Below are 27,619 nucleotides of genomic sequence, written 5' to 3'. Positions count from 1 at the left end.
TGGGTAAGGCTGATGTCAAAATGAGGCTGTAGGGCTCAAGGTCACTGGCCATGGGACAAGCAACCAGGTGAGGGCACCCGCCAGCCCTCATCACCTCTGCGCAAAAGTCAGAGCACCTATAATGGCCCAAGACTTGGGCTGCGGGCCCGAAGTCCTGGGGTTTCTCCCAGTGGCTTCTGGGTTAGGGAGGAGTAGGAAGTGGGGTGACTTTCCCCGAGGGGCCTGGATGGAGAGGAGACACGGGGACAGGGTGTTCCAACCAGCACTTGTTGGGTGCCCCCTTCAGGAGCCCTCTGCTTGCAGGGAAAGTCTTACCTGCCAGAAGACGGTGGACGCCAATGTCTGATTGGGCAAGAGAAGACCAACCACCTATGAGAGAGAGAGAAAAGGCTGAAGAAGGCAAAAGAAACGCCCTATGCTTTTGCAAAGAAAAATGACACAGCCACGAACAAAAGTGAGCTAGATCTGTACAAACTGATGTGTATGAGAAGTATATTCAAACTACTGCCCACAGTGAGATGATGTACGATGAAAAAACTTGGTTGCAGAATTATATGACAACATAATCCCAGTTTTATAAAGAAAAAAAAATCTCACGAGATATACCCACATACACAAATACACATACATATACATATCTCCAGGCATGAAAAAATCTGTAGCACGGCAGGTAGACGTCCCTGGAGGTCAGGTTACATGGTACTTTCTCAGATTCTTCTTGAATATTTCTGTGTTCTTTTTAACAGTGGACATGCATATTTTTGTAATTAGTGGGCAGGGGAACAATAAAAACAAACCAGCAAACCAAAGGAACGCCTTTACTTCCACCCAGCTAACCTGGCTCCTTCACACCCTAGCCATCCAATAGGATTTTTTTTGGTGGAGGGGGGGTTCGTGGGCCTCTCACTGTTGTGGCCTCTTCCGTTGCGGAGCACAGGCTCCGGATGCGCAGGCTCAGCGGCCATGGCTCACGGGCCCAGCCGCTCCGCGGCACATGGGATCTTCCCGGACCAGGGCACGAACCCGTGTCCCCTGCATTGGCAGGCGGACTCTCAACCACTGCGCCACCAGGGAAGCCCTCCAATAGGATTTTTGTGAGGATTCAATAAGAATCATTTCAAAGGCCTTAAGTGCTTTACAAAGACAAGTAGGGAAATTTATATATTATCTCTGGGCCCCCATGAAGCAACACCTACACTATGTTTAAGCTATTGAATGAAACATAGATATCTAATAAGTATTTGTTGAATGTGCGAATGAATGAACAAATACACACATACGACCAAGTCTGGTTACATAAGTGTGGATCCATTAGTCCCAAAGCCCAAATATCACCTAAGACCTAGACTCAGTGACTTTGTTTTTTTTGGTTTAAGTCAAGATTAATTGCCTGATCTTGACACTGACCAAATCTTAGACTTCGGGGATCCATGTGTGTCTCTCAAATTTACCTTTTGAGTGCTTGTGTGCAAAATAGCATCTACCAAGTGCTGCTGTATACGGAAAAAATGTGCACAGCCATCCACATATTGACTTATTTATTATTCTTGTAGATAAAATGGCTCTTTGGCAAGAATTTCTGTAAGGAATGTGTAAACATTCAATTCTATGCAGTAAATCAAATTCTAGACATCCTTAGCAGCATTAGTAAATCATGTTTTAAACATTAAAATGTTTTAAAACAGCAAACACGCACACACAGTTATATTTATTGGCCCATATCAGTTTGAATAAAATTACATAATGTAAATTAATTCCATAGTCCAATGAAGAATTACCTTATGATATTTTTCTCCCCAAAATAAGATCCCAACTTGATTTTTCTTTGCAATGACAGCTTAGAGTGCTGGAGTGAGAGTCAGGAGACCTTGGGTCTTAGCCTAGGCTCCATCCCTGTGTGATCTCCAGCAGAAGACATGCCCCTTTGGGGTTCTAGCTTTCTCCCCTATAGAGCGAACAGGTTGACCTTGGAGGTCCTGTCTCAGTTTAAATTCTATTCTCAGGTTCCAGGTAGTAGGTGTGAAGTCAATACAGATGGTCCCATTGTCTTTAAAGGGAATTTTCCCACCAGTCCTGCCAAGAAGTAACCCCAGGGGACCCAGGGCCTCATCCTAGCGCCCCAGTCAGGAGCCAGACCATAGAGAGGAAGCTGAGCCTAGAGAGGCCTAAAGCTGGGAACAGACAGCATGAGCCCGCGAGTGTGTGTGTGTGTGTGAATTTGTGTTTGTGCATTCGTATGCATGTGGATGTATGTATAAACATGTGCATGTCTGACTGCCTCACAAAGCCTGAGGATATAAAAGCTGTTTTCCACTGTTGGGAACTCAGCACATCATTCCCCCTAATCCGTTGGTTTATATAAAACTGGTGTGTTATGAACTACATTGTATTCTCCCCCTCAATCCCCTTTGCACCCCCTGAACTGTGCTTGGCTCACCAGGACCGTCATAAGATGTGGCCCATGGGACTCATATTTACCCTTCAGCTGTTGTCCAGGACACTCACTGCTCATTACGTTGGACCCCATTATGAATCCACGTGGAGGAAATTTTTCTGATCTCAGGATCAGAAATTTATACTTCTGAACATCTGGTTTGCATCTATCTTGCAAACACTGGGCATTCAACTGTGTCCGTCTTTGCACTGACTGTCAAGATGCCCAGGCCCGGTCACCTTACTTGTTTTTTCTTGTGGCATGCATTTTTTTATGTGATATCAAGTTTTTTTCAGAACAAACCGTAGCCCTAAACTAAACCAAACTAATACCCAGGCTATGCAATACACACACACACAAAGTGTAACCAGTGAGTTTTTCACCATGCTGGCCAACCTGACCAGCCTTCTGTCCCTAACTTCTGCCCAAACACGGGCCTGATGTCCATGCTGGGCACCTCTGACTCTGCATGCTTTCTTAAAGAGATGAATTGATTGACTGATTCTGCTAAGCACTTCTCCTTATGTCATTTGCCATGATCCTTATTATTACTCCAGGGTTGATTCACTTTGTTATAAAGCAGAAACTAACACACCATTGTAAAGCAATTATACTCCAATAAAGATGTTAAAAAAAAAAAAGAAATGATAATGCCCTAAAAAAATAAAAAATAACTCTGGAGCTCAGACAAAATAGATTACTTTCTATATTTTGCAAATGGGGCAACAGAGACTTAGAGAAATTCAGTGATCTGCCCAAGGCTTTAAAGCAAGCTAGAGAAAGAGTCAGGTCTCCTGATTCCTGGCTTGGGGGCCCCAACTCTCTGATTTTAGGGGCTCCTTTTCCAGATCACCCGCCTGAATACAAAAGAAGAGTCACATTCTCTGCCCCTTTTCGAGCATCTTCTATGCACTGAGTCCCATACCGCTCCCAGTGGAGATTACCAGAAGAGAGGAATATATAGCACCTAACCACAATAAACACAAGGACCCAACAGGAAAATATATGAGAATGTCCTTTATAACTCCTGGGCATGAAAATAACAAGATGGTTTAAACAGGTATCTGGATGTGTGTCAAACTGATAAATTCTAACATCCAAGCAGGAGTTCAGGAAGGGAGAGGTCTGGCTATCTGCCAAAGGGGGTGACAGGATGGAGCTGAGGTGTGCGTGTGTGTGTTCATGCGAGTAGGAACAGCTGAGAGGCTGGCTTCATTGAAGGAGGATGTTCAGGAAATCAGCAGACGGGAGTCCGGGGAGGGTGAGGTGAGAAGGCAGCGGACCACCATGCCACATTGGCCAAACGGGGTCCCAGGGAGCCATCTGAGGCTGAGGCAAGAGGAACAGGGATCCTGCCTTCCAGGTCCTACAGTCAGGCTGGTGGGGCCACGAGCGCGCAGGTGCCAGCCCCATTCCCTATTAGGCAACACGCAGCACCATCTGCACAATCCCAGGAGCAAGAGCAGATATTTTATAATTTCCTTTTTTCTTTTTAAGTCTAAATTAAAAATAAATGTTCCTTCAGTTCTCAGATGTATATCTCTGGTGCAACCTGCCCACATTCCCTCATGCTGCCCTTTCCAGAACATGGCAGGGGAAAGGAGGAAAGAGATGAATAGAGAGAGGGAGCCAGTCCGCCGGCTTCAATGCCAGTGGATTGCACCTCTTCCAAGGAGACACTTCAGGCGTGGCCGCGTGGCGGGTGGAGAGAGCCCAGAAAGCGGCTGGGACCAGGGAACGTAGAAGGAGAGCCAACAGCCAGAATTCCCAGCCCAGCCTGCACCCTATCTTGCTGCAGGACCTCGGCCAAATCGCACATCCTATCTTTGCTCCCATTTATAGTTCATAACACGACTGGGGTCCCCTCCACAGCTCCCACCCCGGGCAGCTGTCCTCTCCGCACATCTGTCTGCCTTTGATTCCCCTTCCCCTTGGGTGGCCGGCCATGGGCCCTGATGATCAACGCTCAGGCTCTGGTGGTGGGAGGAGCTGGACTCAAATCCTGGTTCTAGTATTTACCGGCTGTGTGACCACACACAAGTTACTTGAGTTCTTTGTGCCTCTGTTTCTTCATCTGTTAAATGGGGACAATCCTGGTACCTCTCTGGATGATCAAGAGAGGAAGTAAGGCGTGGAAAGAATTTGGCACAGTGTCTGGCACGCAGCACGTGCTCACTAGGTGTTAAATGTTAGTATCGTCCCTTTCCTTCTACCTCATTCTTTTCTAGCCTTTGCTGGTCTCTCATTTCTCTGAACTCCACAGTCTACATTCACAATTGAGCATCATTTAGCCCCAATCTTGTCTTTGAACACAAGGCTTATCCCATAAAGGATAGTAAGTTCCTGATGGTAGAATTAGGGCTTTTCTCTCTGATGTCCCCCAAAGCACTCAGCACAAAGCTGGGCCCACACCACACGCTGGAAGAACATTGCTAATTCATCATTAAGAACATTAATTCATTCTCGGCTAGGGAAAAGATCCATGATGGATTGTGACAATGACCACCATCACCCATCTCTTCCTTAGTCCTTTTGTTAAAGTCTGATTGCATGAGGCTATTGGCCTTTGGAGAGGGGGGCAGATTGAGTTTTGGTCCCAATTCTTCACTCCTCCCTGCATCCATATCTATGCCAGGGGAGGAATTTGTTTCCATGCTCTTGGTGTTGCTTGGCCATATAACTTGCTTTGGCCAATGGCATGTGGGAGGAAGTGGCAGTGTGCCAGTTCTAAGACCAGGCCTCAGAGGCCTCATATGTTTCTGCTGGCCCTCTGTGCTCCTAACATTGCCAAGAGGAGACATGCCCTGACTAGTGCCCTAATCTGAGGATAAGATGTGAGGAGCAGAGTCCAGCCTGGGTGAGCTGACTCCCAGTTGACCCCAGACCTGCAGTGAGAAGCAAAACTGCCTCGGTCAAGCCCAGTCTAGATCAGCCAAACCCTGGGTAATTGCAGATCCCCAAGAATGAACGCTTATGGCTGCCACTGAAATTTTGTGGATGTTTGTTACACAGCACTATAGTAGCAAGAGGTGATTGATACAGGGATTACTACATATGAAGAGTGAATATGCTATCCTCCCTGAGAAACATTCTTTACCATTACTAATGCACCTTGAATTATATCTTCCCTAGTGATACTGGTTCCTGAGCAGCCTAGCTTATCTACCCACTCCACCTGGTGACCATTGGCCCACCTCTGCGGCCTCCCCGGCTAGTCCAGGAAGAAGGGAAGTTTGTGTTTGAGCCTCGTTTCAGGACAGAATCAAGAATGGGGCCAATTGCACCCATATGGCAACTGGCTCACGAGAAAAATCACATCTTCACTTCAGGCCTCCGCAGTCAGAGTGTTCTAACCTCTGCAGAGAGATGAGGTCTCAGCGTGAGAGAGAGGCACCACCAAATATCTCAATCTGCTTGGCCAGAAGTGGGACACGAACAGTTGAAGACAAGGACAAGGAAGCAAGGCCGCTGGTCACAATTCTGTGCACTGTGATATTGGGACTCAGAACTGAGCAACCCCCTACCCCATAAGAAAGTGACTTAAGCGATAAGGAAAAGAAAATTTTTTTTTTTTTTTTTTTGCGGTACGCGGGCCTCTCACTGCCGCGGCCTCTCCCGTTGCGGAGCACAGGCTCCGGACGTGCAGGCTCAGCGGCCATGGCTCACAGGCCCAGCCGCTCCGCGGCATGTGGGATCCTCCCGGACCGGGGCACGAACCCGTGTCCCCTGCATCGGCAGGCGGACTCGCAACCACCGCGCCACCAGGGAAGCCCAAGAAAACTTTTTAAAAGTATTTTAAAAAATCCAGAGGGGAAACAGGGTGTGTGCCAAAACAACTGGGTGGTGAAACTTAAGTCAGGGGAAGACCACAGGGCACAGAATCGCCTTGCTTGGCAAGATAACGGCAGAAAGAACTGGTCCTCCCATCCTCCACCCCATCTCCATTTGGCTAATCCCTCCTCATCCTCCAGGTTTCAGCTTAGTTGTCACTTCCTCCAGGAAGCCTTCCCTGGCCCTCAACATGATGTTAGATTATATGCTCTCTCAGCACCCTGCCTGCCTTCTTTGCAGTATTCATCTCAGTAGTAAATATCTGTTTAAATTCTATCTTCCTTGAGAGCTTCCAGAAGCTTCAGACGGGGTGAGACCATATGACATTCACTTCTCAAATACCTGGGAGTCCTCGCTGGCAAAGCAACAGTCCTTTGGCATCATACCCTTTTCCTCCACACTGACTCACTCAATTCTAAACGTTCCTCTTACTTTTCAAAAGACCTTCCGTGGGCCCCAGTACACAACAATTTGCCTGTTTTTTCCTTCTACTTTGTCTCCACCTTCTGATTTATACAGCTAATGATCTGAAAAGTAACACTTCGGTGCGTTAGGGGTGCTGCTATTTAAAGGATCCCAACCAGTTAAAGAAAATATCTTTTGTCAAATGAATGTTTGTCCCTGACTGGTCAATTCCAGCTTAATGAGCAACAACTCTTGGATGGTATAAACTAAGCCAAAATGACTGGTATCCAAGTCTGGGACGAGGAGGGTTGGAAGGTGTCAGAAAGGCTGGGACTCAGCCAAACCCTCACATAAGCGAACCCTCCATGGTCCACCCTTCCTCCCCGCAGAGATGACTTGCTTACACCAGCACTTTTGGAGAAATGGGGTTTCTAAGTCCACACAGTCATCTGCAGTGTTAAAATGAGAGGGTTCCGAGCAGAGTCCAAGCTCCAAACGTCCCAAGACAGAAATCTGGTTTGGACATAACCCAAGGCCTCTGGACTCACTGACAGGATGCTCCTGGTCTGCCCTCCTCAGTCTCCCAGCTGGATAGCAGGGTTCTGGCCTTAAGTTCTGAGACTTCCAGAATGACAGGGGGAGGGGAGAGGAGGACAGCAGCGTCAGGGAGCTCAGGGCTGAGAGGGGAGGCACGATGTCACCTGGGAGAACCTCAGGCCCACAAGAGAAACCCAGCTCCCTGCCCTGAGACATTATGGGAGCCAAGGGTAAAGGCTGGCAGCTGGGGAAATGCAGAGAGGATGGGATGGGGGCCGGGACCCTGGCCCTGCTTCTCCCCAGCCACACATGCCCGGAAAGGACAGGGCTGCACACCTCTCAGTGGAAACATGGGAATTGAGATGCCAATTATAAGAAGTGACCACGGTTGGTGGGGTTCTTCTGGGAAGGTACCTGAAAAGGGGGAGCCATGAACTGCACCAGCCTTGGGAACAGCCTTGGTGGTGCACTGGCTTAGCCGCCATGCTTATGTATAAATTGGGATCTCTTTGCCACACATCAAAGGGGGAAAAGTTTCCATCTTCAAATGTTAAGCTTAAAATAAGACACTACATGGGTGCCAGTAGATCTGTGAAATCTGCTGACTAAACTGGCACCAGCTTCTGGGAAAAAACCAGCTCGCTTCTCCTGAGCTCTGGGAGTGAGCAGGGTAGGGGCGGGGTTACTCTCAGGCAAGGTGACAACAGCGTGGGGGTTCAAGTCAGGGATGCTCACCTGGGCAGGAGGCAGTTTAGATGTTGCTTCCAGAAGCATCTTAGTCGAGGCCCCTGCCAGCCTTGCTCACTCCTTCCCTTTATCACTCAGGGACCCAGTTCTAGCACATTCGCTGGCACCCCATTTCTATTTTGGTAAGCATTTTAGTGGTTTCTGCATGTGTATATTTCTTACCCATTCTATCACGGCAGGGGCTTCCCTAAGGCATGGACTGGAACCTTCGCTCGCCTTCAGACCAGGCGTTTGCTGAGATGTTCAGTGCTACCAGGTGACAGCAGGGTCTTAGGGGAGCTGATGTGGCTGGTGGGAGCCAGGCCTCAGGTGGAAGTGCCAGGACAGCCACAGTGCTCCCTCCTTACTGGGCGAGGCAGTAGCCCTGGGAGGGAGTGGAACCAACGAGTCCTCACGTTGCTTATCCACGTCAAAGTGCCTGGATGGAAGGCTACAGGTTCTCCACGACCAGTGGCCCCTCTTGGGACCTGGCCTCTGGCCCAGCTGTTCCGAATCCCGGAAGACAACTAATCGGGGCTAGGCAGTGAGGCCAGGTAAGCCTGTCATTTTGGCTCCGGCTGCCACTGAGGCCATCCCAGGTGATGCTGCCCCTTTGCCTCGGTCAAGTGTTCATACAGGATCTCAGATTCCAGGGATTCCTATTCTCACAACCTACACATTTATCCAGAGGGATGTTTGCTCCAGGCTGGAAGAGGACTGGTCCTGACAGGACATTCACAGCGTCTACTTCAGCAGTAAAGCCCTGAACAACATGGGAGTGGATCAGCACCCAAGTTCCCATGATGCCTAGAAGGCCATAGTGACCCTGAAGTGATTGATTGGTCTTACGAAGAGGAGAGAGTGGAAAAATATGGGGTGTCCTCAATAACACCTGTGAACTAGACACAGTGCTGGCATCCCTTGGGTTAGCTAGTTTATCACAGTTGATGGCAGCCATTAATTTTGAAAGGGTCCAGTTGGCCTCTTATGAGGAATAAGCCCCAAACTCAACTTCTCTGGCTTGGGAGAGATGATACTGCCAAAAGATATATCTTTTTATTTTTAAGCATTGATGGAATATTATTAAAATTACTATGGCAGATTCTTGTTTGCCTACCTATAGCTATTCTTCACTTCTTTCTCACTAACAGAATCCCTATAATTAGGGATTGACTATATATCCAGCTAAGTTCTACATGGAATATAAACAGAACTGTTCTGTGACACTTTGAAGAAGACTACTTGAAGGGAAATGACTCAGCTAGGAGGTACATCTTTTTACTTCTCCCTTCTTTCTCCTCCCTGGGATGTGGCTGTGATGACTGGAACTTCAGCAGCCATTCTGGGCTATAAGGTGACTGACACTAGAAGGCAGCACTGAGAATGGTGTAGAAAAATGGAAGCCTGGATTCCTGATGACTGTGGGGATCTGCCTACCTCCAAAATTCTTTGGTATGCGAGAGAAATAAATTATTTTCTTTAAGTTACTGTTATTTTGAACTTTTTGTTATATACAAGTGGTCCTACTCCTAACTGATATAATCATGTACTATGCTACAAAGAAAACCATAATAAATCTCAAATGGCAAAATTGTAGTGGTCACTGTCTCTGAAAATGAGATAAACTAGAAAATAATAACAAAAGAATATATCCTTTTAAAACCCAGTCATCTGGAAGTTAAAATACATTCTTCTGACTATCTAACAGACTAAAGAGGATTCAAAGCTATAATTTCAAACTTATTTAGAAAATAAAAACATAGATCACTATATATGAAAACCAAGTATTTGATATCCTCAGAAGCAAATTCAGAGCCCTAAACAGCTTCATTAGAAGGAAAGAATGAGAATAGATAAGAATAAATTCAAGGCAAAAGATTAAAAAACAAGTCACAAACAAATCAAAGAGGAAAAGTGGATATTATAAAACAAGAGCAGAAATGAATAAATTAGAAAATGAAAACAGAAGAATTGATAGATACATCTAAGAGCTGATTCCCAGACACAACTCTCACAAATCTCGTTATTTTATTTTATTTTATTTTATTTTTTTTCGTTATTTTAATAAAGGAGATGGAGGTGAGAAGTGGGGACAAGACTCAAAACTCAGTCCAAGGAAAGATCATTATATTTTAAAAATCAATATTTAAAACTTTTCTACAACAAAGACACCAGAGAGTAAAGGAAGAACAGCTGGGAGAGAGATTTGTAATATATATAATTCAAAGGATTAATATCCAAAATATATAAGGAATGCTTACAAATCAATTAGGAAAATACAGCAAATGGAAGAATGGACAAAGGATGTTAACAGCTAATTCACGGAAGAGGAAATGTAAATAGCCAATAAATATATGAAAAGAAGTGAGATCTTTTTGGTGTTCAGGGAAATGTGCATTGCCTTTTACACAGCAAACTCAGTTTCTGGAATGGGCCCTCAAGAAATCATCATACTTGTGCAAAAAGAACTTTATAAGGCTTTTTCACAGCACTGTTATTTCTAATAGCAAATAATCAGAAACAATCTAAATCCATCACTATGGGAGAGAATGCTACTCAGCAGGAAAAACGAAGAAAGGAGGGGAGGAAGGAAGGAAGGGAGGGAGGGGAGGAGGGAGGGAGGTAGGGAGGGAGGGATGGAGGGAGGAAGGAAGGAAGGAAGGAAGGAAGGAAGGAAGAAAAAAGAAGAAAAGAAGGAAAGAAGGTAAGGATGGAGGGAGGGAGGGAGGGAGGGAGGGAGGGGATCCTTATGTAGGCAAACTGCTAAGTGTAATTAAGCTATTTGTAGATAAATAAGTGTATTTTTACTTATAAAACATATCTATCTAAAAACAAATTTTTAGTGATGATTCATATCTTTGCAATTGCCTAGAAAAAAGCCTGAAAGTTCACACCAGACTTCTCACAGAGGTTACTTCTGGGAATAGATCTGGAGTTGAGGGTCGTCAGAGGAACTTTACTTTTTTTTTTTTTTGCATTGTTTGAATTCTGAGCTGAGAGAACATATTCATGTATTACTTGTATAACTTTAAAAATATTCTTGGTGATATTTTTGAATTCCAAAGAACATATTCATGTATTACTTGTATAATTTTATAAAATACATGGAGAAGGTTTTTTTTAATCCTAAGGATATTTCTGCACTCCAAAGATAAAGAGAAAAAATACCAAAAGCTCCCAAAGGGAGTGGGGGAGGTTTACCAATAAAGAAAATGAGAATCAGGCCAACTATTGTTCATGTATAAGAGGGAAAAAACGTCATTTCAGATATGGAAGGACTCAAAGTATTGCCCACACACTCAACATTACTCAAAGAAGTACTCTAGCAAAACATAGAGAACACACACACACACACACACACACACACACACACACACACACACACGAAAAGCCTAAAAAATTGTGAAGTTTAATATAGGTGTTAAGCAAGGATTCAAAAAACTGGTGAGATTCCAGATTATTTCCAAAATCTTGACAGGTGTGTACGGGTGAAATGGTAGAGAGTAGGGTAAAACGGTATGCTAAAAGTCTCTTCCTTTTAGTAGGGTTGGGGAGGTCCTATTTACTATTCAATTATTGATATTAATCAGGTAGATACAGCTAAATCTCTCCATAAAATACTATAGGAGGGGCTTCCCTGGTGGCGCAGTGATTGAGAGTCCGCCTGCCGATGCAGGGGACACGGGGTTCGTGCCCCGGTCCAGGAAGCTCCCACATGCCGCGGAGCGGCTAGGCCCGTGAGCCATGGCCGCTGAGCCTGCGCGTCCGGAGCCTGTGCTCCACAACGGGAGAGGCCACAACAGTGAGAGGCCCGCGTACCGCAAAAACAAAAAAAAAAATAATAGGAGAATGGTAGTTAGAGAGGATTAGGATGCTCCCCTTCCAAACCACTTAAGAAATCAAAAGGACCGATGAAAATTACCACTCTAGTACAAATCAGGAAAATAAATGGAAACAATAACAAACTTGATAAGCAAACCAACAAACAAGCTACTTGATGGCTGGGATAAGTGCTCACAATAACCAGTGGCAGAATAAATATGAATGGGTTCCATTAATTATTAAAGACAGAGTTTCTCAAACTGGGTAAAAAAAAGTAGAATGCAGCTCAATTTTGTCTACGAGTGACATATACACAGAAATTAAATATCACTCTGATATAAATGTGTAGGCAATAATTTACAAGGCAAATAAAATGGGAATAGAAATATTAATATGAGATGAAGTAGAGTTCAAGACAACAATATTCAATGAAATAGGGATATTTCGTGTGTGTGTGTGTGTGTGTGTGTGTGTGTAAGAAAGTGAGAGAGGTGGGAAGGTAGAGATTATAACATCAAGAAGATAAAAATGTCATGAACACACCAAACCCCACTGCACTGAAATATATACAGCAAAAACTATAAGAAATGCAAGGAAATTAAATGCACACAATTACAGTGGGGAAAACATAATACTTTCTCAGAATATGTCAGAACAATGTAGAAGTTTCAGGGAAACTACAAAAGGATAGTGATGAGAATGATATTCCCTATACATGTTGATATATATTTAAAATATATGTATAAAATGAAACATTGCAAGCATACAGAGAAGTCTAGAGGATACTACAATGAATATCCACATACTGCCAAATCTTATCATTTTGTCAAATTTTTGTGAAAATTTTATCTTTTTAAAAGATGAAACATAACAGATACAAATGAAGCACCTCCTGCTCTGCTAGATTCCATTGCCTTCTCTCTCTCTCCAGAGGTAAGTAGTATCATGAATCTGTTGCTAACTGTTCCCATGAATGTTTTATGGATCCTTGCAAAATACACCCATAAATATATATATGTATAATATTGCTTTGCATATTAAAACATTATATAAATGACATCAGACAGTATTATTACTCTGCTACTGTTTTTTCATTCATCATTGTTTTTGAGATTTATCAATATTGATAAATGTAGTCCTGTCCTTTATTTTCTTTCCTGTGTTAAGTATTCCATTGCATGACTAAATCATGAATATTTATCCATTCTCTTGATGGACATTTCAGTGGTTTCCTTTCTTTTTGCTACTATAAACAGTGCTGCAAATATTTTCTTTTCATATTTAATGTGTTTTGTGTATGAGGTGAAATCTAATTTTATTTCTTTTTCACATAGGTAGCACCATTTGTTAGATGGTCCATCCTTCTTCTCCACTGATTTGTCAAATATCAAGTTTCCATATGGGTATGGGCATGTTTCCAGACTTTCTATTCTGTTGCAATGATCTATTTGCTTATCTCCAAACCAAAACCAAACTGTCTTATGCTACTTAGTAGGGTGACTCTCCTCTTACCACCTCATTCTTTTTTTTTTTTTTGGCTGCGTTGGGTTTCCGTTGCAGTGCACGGGCTTCTCATTGTGGTGGCTTCTCTTGTTGCGGAGCACAGGCTGGAGGCGCGCGGGCTTCAGTAGCGGCGGAGCGTGGGCTCAGTAGTTGTGGCACGTGGGCTTCAGAGCGCAGGCTCAGTAGTTGTGGCACATGGGCTTAGTTGCTCCGTGGCATGTGGGATCTTCCCAGAGCAGGGATCGAACCCACTTCTCCTGCATTGGCAGGCGGATTCTTAATCACTGTGCCACCAGGGAAGTCCCACCACCTCATTCTTGAAAATTGTCTTGGCTGTTCTTGGCCCTTAGCTTGTTCATATAATTTTTAGTATCAACTTGTCAAGTTCCATGAAAAATCCTGCTGAGATTTTGATTGGAATTTTATTGAATATAATTAAATATAATTTGAAGAAAATGCGTATCTTCATGATAATGAATATTCCCACCCAAGGTGATATATTTCTCCATTTATTTAGATCTCCAATGTCCTTCAATAAAGTTTTATAAGTTTTTCCATAAAGATCTTGCACATCCTTTCTTGAATTTATTTTTGGTAACTTATCATTCTAAGTGCTATTATAAACGCTTTCTTTTTTAAAAAAAATATCATGTTCTAGATGTTTGTTATAGGTTTATAGGCATACAGCAATTATTTTGTATACTTGTCTTACATCCAGAAATCTTATAAAATAGTAGTTCCAATAGTTTGCCTATTCTCATGAAAAATTTTGTTTCTTCCTTTCCAATCCTAATATTGGTCATTTATTTTTTCATGTCTTATTGTACTTGTTAGTCTCCTAGGAAAATGCTGGACAGAAGCATTACTATCAGGCATTCTTACCCTGTCCCAGACATTAAGATTTTACCTTTATCTGATTCATCTTTAAGAATGGTTCTTGCTATGGGGTTGTTTTTTTGTTTTTTTTTTTTTCTGACAGATACTGTATTAAGTTAATGAAGCTCCCTTTTAGACCTAACTAACCTTCTCTTTTAAAAAAGATTATAAATGGAGTTATGTTTTATCAAATGATTTTTCTGTATCTACTGAGATCATCATGTTTCTCCTTCAATTTGTTAATGTGATGAACTATATTAATACATCTCTATTACCATTCTTGGTAAATCTTTTTTTTTTTTTTTTTTTGCGGTACGCAGGCCTCTCACTGTTGTGGCCTCTCCTGTTGCGGAGCACAGGCTCCGGACGCGCAGGCTCAGCGGCCATGGCTGACGGGCCCAGCCGCTCCGTGGCACGTGGGATCTTCCCGGACCAGGGCATGAACCCACGTCCCCTGCGTTGGCAGGTGGACTCTCAACCACTGCACCACCAGGGAAGCCCCTTGGTAAATCTTTTTTGATATATTTTAATACAGTGCTGGATTCAACTTGCTATTATTTCATTTAGACTATGTGTAATTTTGTAAGTGATATTGGCCTATAATTTTTCTTTCTCATACTAACTTCTTTGGTATTGGTCTCAAAGTGCCTCATAAATGAATTGGGGAATATTTCCTTTTTTTTATTCTCTTTAAAGAGTTTTGTAAAGATTGAGTTTGGCTATTTCTTTGAGTGTAGTCACCTGAAAGATCATGGGAGCCTAGTGGTAATTTTTGATTTGTTTGTTACTTCTTTGGTGCATATATTTTAAGCAACTGATTTAATTTCTTTCTATTTACAGGTCTTTTCAAATTCTATATTTCCTCTTGCTAGGCAGTTTTTGGTAACCTGTACTTTCTCAGAAATGTATCCATATTTTCCTAAGTCTTCAAATTTCCTGCCCCAGATTGTTCAATGCATTTTGATCCTTTAAACTTCTATTATATCTGTAATTATTATACTTTTTAGTCCTAGTATTTATTTGTATCTTCTCTCTTTTTTCTTACCCAGTATTGCCAGAAATGTCTATTTAATTAGTCCTTACATAGAAGCTAGGAAGTTACCCTCAAGATATATCTCCAACAATATCAAAACACATGCACAAGACTATCTATTCTTGCATTATTCATATTGGCAAAATAATGGAAATAGTCTAAATGTCCATATGTAGGAAAATAGTTGAATAAATTATGGTACTTCCATGTAGTATACTACTATGCAGCTATTTAAAAAAAAAAAAGAATAAGGAAGATAGCTATAAACTGATACACTGTGATTTCCAGGATATGTCATTAAGCAAAAAAAAACATTGCGCAAAAGGGTTATATAATATGGTGCCTTTTATAGAAAAAAGAAAGGGAAATGTATTTGTATTTGCTTATTTTTACAAAAAGAAATAGGAAGGATAAAATTATTTACTTAGAGAGGTTGGGTGGGAAGGAGGTAGAAGGGATAGAGAGGGAAATGGGGCTTTTATTATGCCTTTTTTACATAGCTTTTGACTTTTGAACTATGTTGACATTTTATATAGTTCCCAAAATAAATCAATAAGAATGGGGAAACATCTGAAATTCAGTGGCAACAGAAATGAATAAACCTAACTGTATATCATATAAATAACATATACACACAGAAGAAAATAATTAATTCAAATAACTTTTTTTTTAATTCAAATAACTTTTGAACACGATTCTCTGACTATATACCCTCAGTAGGATCTATTCAACAGACAAAAAGAACTTCAAAGAAATCTCAAGCTTTACTTAATACATTTGGTGGGGGGGGATTAATACATGTTTGAGTGGCATTAATGTAGCAATTCTGAAATTCTTTTATTTGTATATATAAGATTTAGTAACTGAATAAATACATTGTTGTTGTATTCTCATTCAGGGAGAAGGAAGATGTAGCTATGGACTGGAAGGAGGGGAAGAACTCTGAGATGTTGGATTGGAATTAGAGGTATTAGTATGTAGTCATGATTTTTAAAAAGTTGTATGTCCTAGCTCTGTCTGTTAAGAGGGCCTAGAAACAATGACACACCAGTAACAATGAGCACACCTAACTATCCAGATTTTGGTTCCTAAATACCATTCCCCTCTAAAAGGAACCAGGGCTCTTTGGAGAAATGGGGCAGAGAAACTACAAGATGAGTTTGGAATATCCATACATTGTGCCAGAAAGTATTGACGTACATACTCATAGCATAAAAAAGACATGTCAAATGGACACTGAAATTGCTTTAAAGGGTTTCTATTGGTCAAATTTGGCACAATTTGTATAGAAAAATGAATAATGAAAAAAGTAAATTACTATCCACTGAATACAAAAAATATACAAGACCATACTGATAGTTTTAAAAAACAAGAAAATGGGAGGCAGAAGGGAAGACCCTTATTTACAGGAGGCTGCCAATTAATAAACATAGAATGAATGATATTTATGAAATATATAGGAAACTTTCAGACTAGGTAAATATCCTGTTCCCAATCAGTTTTTCACTTAGTGGTTTTAACATCTGTTGGTCATTCTTGTCTGTTTCCTGCTTTCGGCTAAGATGAAAAAAAGTTACTATAAACATTTATATATAGATCTTTGTGTGGACATATGTATTCACTTCTCTTGAAGTAAATACCTAAATGTAGGATTGCTGGCTCACATTGTAGTGTATGTTTATAAGAAACTGCAATATCATTTTCCACATACACCTGCCCTGATCCCAATCCCAATTCTAGGATCACATCCCACATTTAGTTGTTATCTCTTTAGCCTCCTCGGTAAAATGCAAGAGAAATGAGGATGTGTGTAGGGGTGTGTGTGTGTGTGTGTGTGTGTGTGTGTGTGTGTGTGCGTGTGTGTGTATCTCTATATATATCCTCTAAAAGACTTGTACAATCATGTTCAAAGCATGTTGTTGTAAACTCCAAACTGGCAACAACCCAAATGTCTACCAACAGTAGGATGAATAAAGAAATTTCTATATAGTTATAGCAGTGGAATATTATACAGCCATGAAAAAGAACAAGCTAATACTACATTTAACAGTAAGTCTCATAAACAATTGGGTGAAAGAAGCCAAGTCCCCAAAAAGTACACTTATATAAGTGATTCCATTTATATAAAGTTCAATAACAGGCAAAATGAGAATATAATGAAGGAAGGAGTCAGAAAAGTGGTTCCCTGTGAGGTTAGTGACTCAGAGGGGTACATAAGAGGTATCTGAGACACTGGTAATGCACTATATCTTTATCTAAGTGATATTTACTTAGATGAGCTCACTTTGTGAAAACGTATCAAGCTTTACATTTATGACAAATGCACCCTTTCTGTACATTTGTTTTACTCCAATATAAAAAGATTAACAGTAAGCTTAATCCTGATTTCAAAACAGAATAAAAATAAGGCTGAATTTTCCAGTTTTCAGAAGGCACCCTTACTTTCCGACTTCCCAAGCTTTCTGGGAAAACTTCCCTGTAATCAAACCAGCATGTCCTAATTAACGACAATACTTGAAATGGGAAATATACAGGGATGCAGGCACTTTGAGGCCCTGTTGGGTGTACATTGGCACACGTTCTATGGAAAGAGGTCTGACAATACACATCAAGAGAATTAAAAAGAAATATATGGTATTTTCTCCAGTGAGTCCCCTCCAGGAATTTATCCTAAATCAACAACTCAAATATTTATGAACAGCGATGTAAAGTTATACATTAAAAAATTTTTGTAGAAAAGAAAACCCTTTGAAGGTAATACTTACAATTGGCGTCCCAAAAGGAATGTAACCTGTGAGAGGACAGAGAGAAGAGTTGGGTTTTATAAGCCCATCTGACTCTGCCCCACCTGCCTTTCAACTGTGAGGCCAGAGAGACTTCTGGCCTTGGCCTTGGCAGTGGCCCCAGGGAGAGGGCTCAGGTCAGTTAAGCGGGAGGCACCTCTAGCCCCAGACCTTTTCCCAGCCCAGCCCTCCCCAAGACAGAGGGCTCCCCTGTGTCCCCCAACCTCCTTGTCTCTGTTCCCCTCAGTCCTCACTCGCCCCCAAAGCCAGGGGCCCATTCCTGAAGGAGGCGCCCGTGGCCGGGGCGCTGCCACTCTGCACTTGGTGGTCCTCCCACGATTTCCTCCGGGAGCCACGAAGCCCCGCCAACCTCACCACAATGTCTCTGGAGGCCCTGGGACGTCCTCCTCCTTCCCTCAGCCTGTCTTTCTAAAACACACCCTTACTTTCCCAGCTTCATGACCATTTCTGGAAAGGGCATTCCCTACCCACCTGAGATGTGTGCCTCCAAGTGCCAGAGCTCTTTGAATCTCTAGGGCCCTGGCTGGACATCTCAGCAGAGCAGGAAAGGGCCGCCATGAAGTGCAGCTGGGCCCTGGCCGTCTCCCCACGGCTCAGGGCCCCCAGACTGTGGCAAGGCCCCCTCCCCCAGCTTCACTGCTGTAGGTGGGCATCCTCCTGTCCCAGCCACTAACTTACAGCAGCCAGTCAGCTGGTGGCCCAGCAGCAGGGGACCACAATTGCACGGGTTACGTCTAGAGCAAAGGTTGGTGTCCTGTGTGTGCATATTTGTACACATGAGCCGCCACTCTCCTACCTGCACCCCTCCAGGGAGAGGCCCAAAGACTGATCAGAGAATCACAGAATAAGCCAGTCTCGGGGGGAGAGCCTGCTATGGCCCCACGCAGGCACTGGGGAGGACCTGCAGCCGCAGCTACGAGAGCCTTCACCGCCTTGGAGTTCCTTACGGCAAAGCAAGGGTCACCGGGCACTAACTGCCCGTTTGCACAATGACATGTGCTTGTCTGTTCTCTCAGCCCCATGAGTTCAGGCTCTCTGAGGCAGCGGGGGGGGGGGGGCCTGACTAACCTCCTGGACTGAGAACACCCACTGGTAGGGACCCTTCCTCCAGCCGCCTGAGGGCTTCCCAAGGCAGCAGCCACCAGCCCTCCCACCCGCCCTGTGACTCAGGGGTGGGGGGTACACTCTGTAGCACTGAGAAACGGCATGGAGGAGGCATCAGCACACTAGTGTGAGTCTGACCTCCGCTGTGTGACTCTGGACAAAGCCCTTAGCCTCTCAGAACCGTAGGCAGGACAACCACGCCGGCCCCAGCCAGTGTATGGGCAAGTGCTTTCTAGGCCATTAAGCTCTACGTAACAGAGCTGTCCCTCTAGTGACCACAGGGCAGGGACTTCCTGAGGGCAGGGATCTTATACCCATTCTTCCATTACCCTCTCTACCCACTGGTCTCCACAGAACAGGAATCCGCCTCCCTGTGTGTGTAGTGGTACAAACGTAGTGCATACACTCAGAAGGGCAGGCTAAAAGTAGGATCAGAGACAAGGGAGTTAGTCTGGGGGTTACCTGCATGAAAAGGCTGAGTAGGGAGCAGGGCTTGGAAGGAAGGCACTCAGTGTGCACAGATAAGAGAGGAGTGGCTCATGGAAGGCAGGGCTTGCCCTAGAAGGCGTCACCCTGGGGCTGCTGCTGAGTGAATGGGGTGTAACCTGGCATTGGGGGCACCAGATTCACCTGTGGAGGCCTCGATTCTACTCCAGCTGCTCAGGCAGAAAAGGCAGACAGGCACATTTTAACAGCTCCATAGGCTGGCCAGTCCTGTACAGTTGAGCCAAAGTGACCATGCAGGTGCGAGTGTGGTGGTGTGTGTAACAGGCTCTGTACGTCCCTCAAGCCAAGCGCATCTGGACACTCCTGGAGCTGTGACCATTGTAATTGGCCCAGGCTAGGCAGAACCAGAGGTTCCCAAGGGCTTACCTGACATTCTAAAGGGCATGAAGATCTTCTCATTGGTGTCCGGGTGTAGAATAGCCTGGCAAGAGCCGGGAACAGAGCACAGGGTGACAGCTGGGGAGGGAGATGGGACATGGGAGGGGGGAGGGGGAGGACAGCTCCCCCAGGAAGACTTAGGTGGCCAATGGCTGTATCCCACCTTGCCTTGTGGCCAGTCAATCCTTCCCACCACTCGGGGCAAGAGAAAACCAAACATGGGCCATAAACAGAGCTTCTCCTCCTAACTAGTGCTCAAAGCTGAATGCAGCACAGAGCCGACCATGTCTACCTTGCAGGCCCTCTGTCCCCCATGCCACGCACACAACAGGCCCACAATAAGGGTTTTGTGGAAGGAGCCCATGGGGAAGGAGGTCAGGGGGCCCAGGGAAAGGCAGGCTGACCTGAGCTCTAGTCTTCAGAAATTCAGACCCAGGTGCTGGGGAAGAAAGAAGGGGGGTCGGGCCAGGGCAGGGCAGGGCAGGGTCTCTGAGAACAGCAGAAGGGAAGGAAAAGAATCTAAAATTGAATTACCTGCTTGATTTTCTGTGCACTCCAGAGCTGGAAGGAAGGAAGGGAAAGAGAGAGAGAAAGGAAAAGAAGAGAAAAAACAAAGATTAAAAGCACGTATCAGTTTAAGGTCTCAAAGCCACATTTTCTAACCAAGAGATCCAGCTGGGGATCTCAAACAGATTTTTTTTTTTTTTTTTTTTTTTTTTTGTGGTACGCAGGCCTCTCACTGTTGTGGCCTCTCCCGTTGCGGAGCACAGGCTCCGGACGCACAGGCTCAGCGGCCATGGCTCACTGGCCCAGCCGCTCCGCTGCATGTGGGATCCTCCCGGACCGGGGCACGAACCCGTGTCCCCTGCATCGGCAGGCGGACTCTCAACCACTGCGCCACCAGGGAAGCCCCTTAAACAGATTATTTAAACCGAGGGTTCTCAATTCTGGCTGTGCCGTAAAATTACTTGAGGAATTCTTCCAGCATTTTCCTAACGCTCCCTAGTTCATTTTAAGGTGTGGCCAGGTAAGAAGCCCTGATTTAAATGAAGATACTTCAGCTGTCTCCCAGAATCACTAGAGGCAGCACAGCATAATTTTTCAGAGCTACACAGACTGCCTGGATCCCTGGATTTGCCACTTCTACCTCTGAGCCTCAATTTCCTCATCTGTAAAATGGGGTTAATAGCTGTGCTCTAACATTGTTGAAGAGGCGTATGAAAAGGGCCTGGAGCAGTGCTGAACACATAGTAGGTACTTTACAAGTGCTAAATCTTGTAGATATTATTATTCCTATTTTTGTTATTGTTATAAGAAGGTTGTGTGCTTTCAAATGAATGAGGAGGTTGTCTCTTCCAGCACAGCATGGGGTTGGGCTGGAGAACAATTTGTCAATTCCTTCAAATGATAAAAATACTGCATTTCATTGACTCTAAGACATCGTTGATCCTAAGACATACTATTATGTGCCACTAAGAAAGAAAACTATGGGGCTTCCCTGGTGGCGCAGTGGTTAAGAATCTGACTGCCAATGCAGGAGACACGGGTTTGAGCCCTGGTCCCAGAAGATCCCAGGTGCTGTGGAGCAACTAAGCCCGTGTGCCACAACTACTGAGCCCACGCTCTAGAGCCCACGAGCCACAACTACTGAGCCCACGTGCCATAACTACTGAAGCCCGTGTGCCTAGAGCCCGTGCTCCCCAACAAGAGAAGCCACCGCCATGAGAAGCCCCCGCACCACAACAAAAGAGTAGCCCCCACTCGCCGCAACTAGAGAAAAGCCCGCATGCAGCAATGAAAACCCAATGAAGCCATAAATTAATTAATTTTAAAAAAAAAAAGGTTTTCCCTAGTGGTGTAGTGGTTGGGAGTCCACCTGCCGATGCAGGGGACACAGGTTCATGCCCCGGTCCGGGAAGATCCCACATGCCACGGAGTGGCTGGGCCCGTGAGCCATGGCCGCTGAGCCTGCGCGTCCGGAGCCTGTGCTCCGCAACGGGAGAGGCCACAACAGTGAGAGGCCTGCGTACCGCCAAAAAAAAAAGAAAACGGTGGCATAACGCCAAGACGTCCATCAGTTAAAAGATTCATCCCATTTAAGAGATGATAAAATGTGATAAAATAGCCTTTTTAGAATCAAGAAAATATAGCAAGTAAAATTTTACATTGTGGGCAAACCAAAGGCCAGTGCATTTTTAACAGAGCAAGAAGGGTATGAGGTAAGAGGGGAGACGTGGTCAGCATTGATGTTTAAAGTTTTATAACGGAATAGTTATGTTTCATTTATACGGCAATGTTGTCATCTGCGATATAAAGTAAGCTGCAGAATGCTACTGGGTAGCAATAATAGAGTTATAAAATTGATATACAGATCTTCTTCAACTTACAGTGGGGTTATGTGCCAATAAACCGATTGTAAGTTGAAATTATTTAACATTCCGAAAGTACCAAACGTCATAGCTTAGCCTGGCCCACCTTACATGTGCACAGAACACTGACATTAGCCTACAGTTGGGCAAAGTCATCTAACACAGAGGCTACTTTATAATATAGTACCGAATATCTCATGTAATTCATTGAATACTGTACTGAAAGTGAAAAACAGACTGGTCGTGTGGGTGCACAATGGTTCTAAGTGTATGGGTGGTTTCCCTCTCGATCTCGTGGCTGACTGGTAAATGCGGCTCGCTGCCTCCCCAGCATCACGAGAGTATCAGACCACGTAACACCAGCCAGGAAAAGATCAAAATTCACAATTCAAAGTACAGTTTCTACTGAATGCATATCGTTTTCAGACCGTCATAAAGTCTATAAATTGTAAGTTGAGCCATCATAAGTCAAGGACCATCTGTATTAAAGTTTATGCATTTTACTAACAGCAGTCCCTTAAGCCTAATGCACAGCCTAATCGCTCTGATTTTAGATACATTTCAAACATATTTGATTGTCTGCTATTCCAGACCCAGAAAGATTAGAGGCAGTAGATTTTTTTCTTAATTATATTTGAGGAACAGAGGGGACTAAAGAAAGAAAAACCAAATGTAGAATCACTGTTAGCCAAAGACGGTATGTGAGAGCATAACAGCAGAGAGGTAAAAAAAATGATAAAAGGTTGATCTTTCTTTGCTCAGAAAGTGCCTTCTGCAGTGCATCCCACCACGTCCCAGCATCATCCCAGGTGTGACCCCAGGCCCTGGGCACAGACTCCTAACACCCCACGCTCTCCACCCCAAATCAGAATCTCCTGGGTGCGGGTCCCCTCACCTTGTACAGTCATAGCCCAGCCCCTCAGAGCAGGGGCCTGCCTTTGAGTGCCAGCCCCCACCATCTCCTAGAGCCATGCACACAGCAAATCTAAAGCTATTTATTTTTTTAAAAAATTCAAGATCTCTTCATACAATTCTTATAAATAAAGAAAAAAAATCCCCATGATTCTGATGAACAGCCTGGGCTGAAAACACTGATCTAAGACATTAAAGAACAGTGTAAAGAGCAGGTGTTAGGACCAGGCAGCCTGCATTCCAATCACTTACTGGATGTGTGGCCCTGGGCAAATTACTCTGCCTCCATGCCTCAGTTTCTCCATTAGTACAATGGGGTGCTGTAAGGGCAGGGCGGGGACTATGCTTGGTGCTCCTGGCAGCTGGCATTTCACTTTGGGCACACAGCTAAGTCTATGCATTCCACCCTCCCCCACAGTCAGATGGCCTCACATGGCCGGGTTCTAGCTAATGGACTGTGGGTGGAAGTGGAGTTCACCACTTCCAGGCTTGGCCCCAAAGCCTCCCACAGAGCATCCAGAGGAGGACAATGAGGCCCTAGAAGACAGTAAAGCCATGAGGTAAAAGGAGCCTGGCCCCTGGACAACGGCATGTGCCAAGTTCCTGAGCTGCACTGGACTCTGACATGAGTGAGAAACAGACCTTACTGTATAAGTCCCTGAAATCCAGGGGTTGTTTGTTACAAGCACTTGGCTTATACTGACTGATACAGAGGTTCACTGACACACGCATAGCTGAAATACTTGGCCCCTAGATCATGCTCCATAAATGCCTAACATAGAGGGGAAGTCAGTCAAATTAGCAGTATTTTTTTTTTTTTTTTTTTTTTTTTGCGGTACACGGGTCTCTCACTGCTGTGGCCTCTCCCGTTGCGGAGCACAGGCTCCGGACGCGCAGGCTCAGCGGCCATGGCTCACGGGCCCAGCCGCTCCGCGGCATGTGGGATCTTCCCGGACAGGGGCACGAACCCGTGTCCCCTGCATCGGCAGGCGGACTCTCAACCACTGCACCACCAGGGAAGCCCGAGCAGTATTTTTTAAAAGGACTTAATTATTTTTCAAAATAACTTCATCTCTATTGTCTTATTCTTACAACATGCCTGTGAGGTGGGTAGACTACCTTCAGACAAAGCAACTCATCTCAGAGAGACTAAGTGACTCAGCCATGGTTCCAGGGGCCTGGTGGCAGGATGGAGATGGGCACCCAAGCCTCCTTGCCTCCAGACTTGTGTCCCCCCTGTTCTCCAGGGGCCCTCTGGAGCACACTGATGTCTGGTCTGGCCAGGGTGACAGCCAGGCCTGAGGCACGAGAAGAGGAAGAAGTTTGGCTGACATCATCTGAGGTCCCAGAACCTCCCTTTGCAGCCGGGCAGCAGACGCTCCTCCCCAGCACCTGTTCCTCCCCTCCCGCCCAAGTCCAGCCAAGCAGCCCCTGTAATCCACAGCTGCATCTGTGTCCCTCAGGTTCAAGGGCTGCCTTCTCCGCCCCCACCCAGAGAGCAGGGATGGAGACTCAGGCAGCACCGGCTCAGCAGCAAAGGCAGAAGTTCAGCAGGGGTGGGAGCAGGCAAGGCCAGAAGCCCAGAGCTCACAGGCGTGTTCTCCAACGGCGATGACACCTCCACCCACGGCCCAGGCAGGCTAGTGTCACAGATAAGTGGCAATGGTCCCATTAACTATTTGAGTCCCACACTCAGAAATCTGTTTCCATAGGACGGGTGAGAAAAGTAAAGCTCAGAACCACGCCCAGGGTCTCGGAGGTGGAGCCAGAACTACAGCTCGTGACCGGGGACGCAGACTCGTTCAGTCACATTTAGTGAATAAGTGCTACGCGTCAGATACCTTTCTCAGGGCTTTGTACATATTAACTTATTAATCTCCTCAACAACCCTATGAGGCAGGGACCAGTATATCTCCCATTTTATAGATGTGGAAACCGAGGCACTGAGATATTTAGTGATTTGCCCACAATCCCACGGCAGCACTGGGATTTGAACCTGATCAGTCTGGTTCCATAACCCCCACTCTGGAATCCCCATGCGCCGTCTCTAAATGCTAGCATACCAGTGCACACTGTTCTGTCCCTTTAGGCATCTAGTATATATATGTGGAGATCTTTCCACATCAGAGCATGGAGAGCAGCCTTATTCTTCCTAACAGAAACGTTGAATGAATGTATTGTAAACTGCACCCTATTGGTGGACTTTTAAGCTACTTCTCTTCTTTTCCTTATTGTGGTAAAATATAAATAACATAAAATTTACCATTTAACCATTTTTAAGTGGCAGTTCGGTAGCATTAAGTACATTCACATTGTTGTACACCACCAACCATCTCCAGAATTTTTTCATCTTCCCCAACTGAAACGCTGTACCCAGTAAGTACTAACACCCCAGTACTCCTTCCCTCAGCTCCTGGCAACTACCATTCTACTTTATGTCTCTGTGAATTTGACCACTCTAGATATTTCATATAAGTAGAATCATACAATATTTGTCCTTTTGTCACTGTCCCATTTCTTGCTATTACAACCATGCTCCACTGAATGTCCCTGGAGTTATCACTGTTATATCATTAGCACTTAAAGGAAAAGGATAAATGTATGCAGATATCTCTGGCAGGATACAGAAGAAACTGATGGTTACCCTAGAGAGAAGTGGGAAACTGGGAGACAGGGAAAGGGAAACTTTTTTTTTTTTAACATCTTTATTGGGGTATAATTGCTTTACAATGGTGTGTTAGTTTCTGCTTTATAACAAAGTGAATCAGTTATACATATACATATGTTCCCATATCTCTTCCCTCTTGCGGAAACTTATTTTTTATTCTATACTTTTTTGATAGCTTTAGAATTCCGTAGATTGTTCACGTGTTACCTACTCAAAAATGATTGTTAAAAATTTAAGAGTAACCACTAGAAAAATAGAAATAGCAGGCACAACTTCCAAGCCCCTTATTGACCTCTATGGCATAGACTGTTAACCTTCCGACAAAACCTATGCCCCTTCATCCACAGTAATAGAAAGGTAGCGGGCAGGTGGCTGACCTGCTGCACTACATTTCCCAGCCTCCTTTGCAGTTAGGCTTATCCATGTGACTGAGTCCTCCAGTGGCATCCGAGGGGAAGTGAGATGTGCCTTTGCCTGGCTAGCACCTCCCAGCCTATACTTGCTGTCACCTGCCTGTGAGCCAGAGCAAGGATGTGGCTGCAGTGCAGCCTGGGCTGTGCAGAGAGGAGGACCCAAGGAGATGGTGGAGAAACATGATGGAAGGAGCCTGGGTTCCTGAATGATCCTGTGGAGCAGAGCCACCTGCCCACCTGGAACTCAAACTATTGCATGGGAGAGAGATAAACATCTGTCTTATTTGAGCTGGTGTGTTTTGAGATCATTTCATTACAGCAGTTAGTATAGCCCTAACTAAGGTAACCCCTTGGGGGTTTTGGGAAACTGTTTCCCATGATGTCAGAGAAGCCTTTCCAGTGGAGGGAGGAAGGAATGAGCGCTAAGTAGTGTTGAGGCTCTTCTCATGGCATCTGGCAATGCTCCCATCTCAGGAGGTTTTGGGGTGAGGTGGGAGGGACAGCTCCATTTTAAACTAAACTTCCTAGTCACGACCTGATCTCATTTGGGTTCATCCCATCTCCAGGCTGCAGCAACAATAGTCAGGGTCGCAGATTTGGGGCCTGGCTTAGCCACTAACTCACATGGTCTTCCTGTGCCAGTTACCTCACTCCTTAGACTTACATTGTTTTTTTGAATTAATCATACAGGAGGTGGAAGCTAGTCCCTCCAGGGTCCCTTCTCGTCTGATGATGCCAGGCCCAGCTTACAGAGATCCCAGGACAAGGCTTCGGGTCTGACTCTTCGGGTCTGGGCTTTTCCCTGGGACCTGCTGGACCCATGGGTCAGATGCTGGATGCAGAAATGGCAGCAGACACCACCCACAAGCCAAGAGCTGGTTGCTAGTTTGCAGTTTAATGAGCCAGCCCTGCAAACAGGTTACAGGCAAGGATAGTCCTGGAATGTAAAGCATTTGATGAGAGGCCAAAGGAGATGCAATGGACAGTCCATCCACATTGAGAATCTAGGACAGGGAGGCCCCCGTGTCTTCTGTCAGCCCACCAAAGCAGCTCCGCTTTAAAGTACAATTCCTCAGTGTGACCTGATCTCCTTTGGGCTCAGCCATCTCTCCCTGTGCCTCTGGCTGAACATTAAAAAGTGCAACCCTGATCCCTTAGAACTTACTGGCTGCAGCAACAAACCAGTGTGGATGTGAGACTTTGGACCTTTCTTGATTTCTCAACTTGGAGAATGAGGACACAGAGGGTGTGGGGAAACAGTTGGGTGAAAGGTTGCTGGAACAATGCAGAAGTTTGC

General features: G+C 44.8%; 1 protein-coding gene across 9 annotated transcripts in view; it reads right to left on the bottom strand.

Moving 5' to 3' along the window:
* The window catches only part of SFXN5 (sideroflexin 5), a 115,506-nt gene that overhangs the window by 54,654 nt on the left and 33,233 nt on the right, over positions 1–27,619 (bottom strand). For all 9 annotated transcript variants that reach the window (XR_012325648.1, XM_073791252.1, XM_033838267.2 and 6 more), the window contains exons 4-7: positions 20,495–20,521; positions 19,949–20,003; positions 17,933–17,958; positions 316–369 (exon numbers count right to left, since the gene is read on the bottom strand). Coding sequence is in view for 8 of the 9 variants with exons in the window: in XM_073791252.1 (XP_073647353.1) it covers positions 316–369; positions 17,933–17,958; positions 19,949–20,003; positions 20,495–20,521 (162 nt within the window). In the remaining variant the exon portion in view is untranslated. The remainder of the gene's footprint in view (positions 1–315; positions 370–17,932; positions 17,959–19,948; positions 20,004–20,494; positions 20,522–27,619) is intronic.

Source organism: Tursiops truncatus, chromosome 14 (assembly GCF_011762595.2).
Source record: "Tursiops truncatus isolate mTurTru1 chromosome 14, mTurTru1.mat.Y, whole genome shotgun sequence".
Classification (NCBI taxonomy): Eukaryota; Metazoa; Chordata; class Mammalia; order Artiodactyla; family Delphinidae; genus Tursiops; species Tursiops truncatus.
Note: the sequence above shows the minus strand (reverse complement) of the source record. Positions and strands in the feature narration are given on the sequence as shown.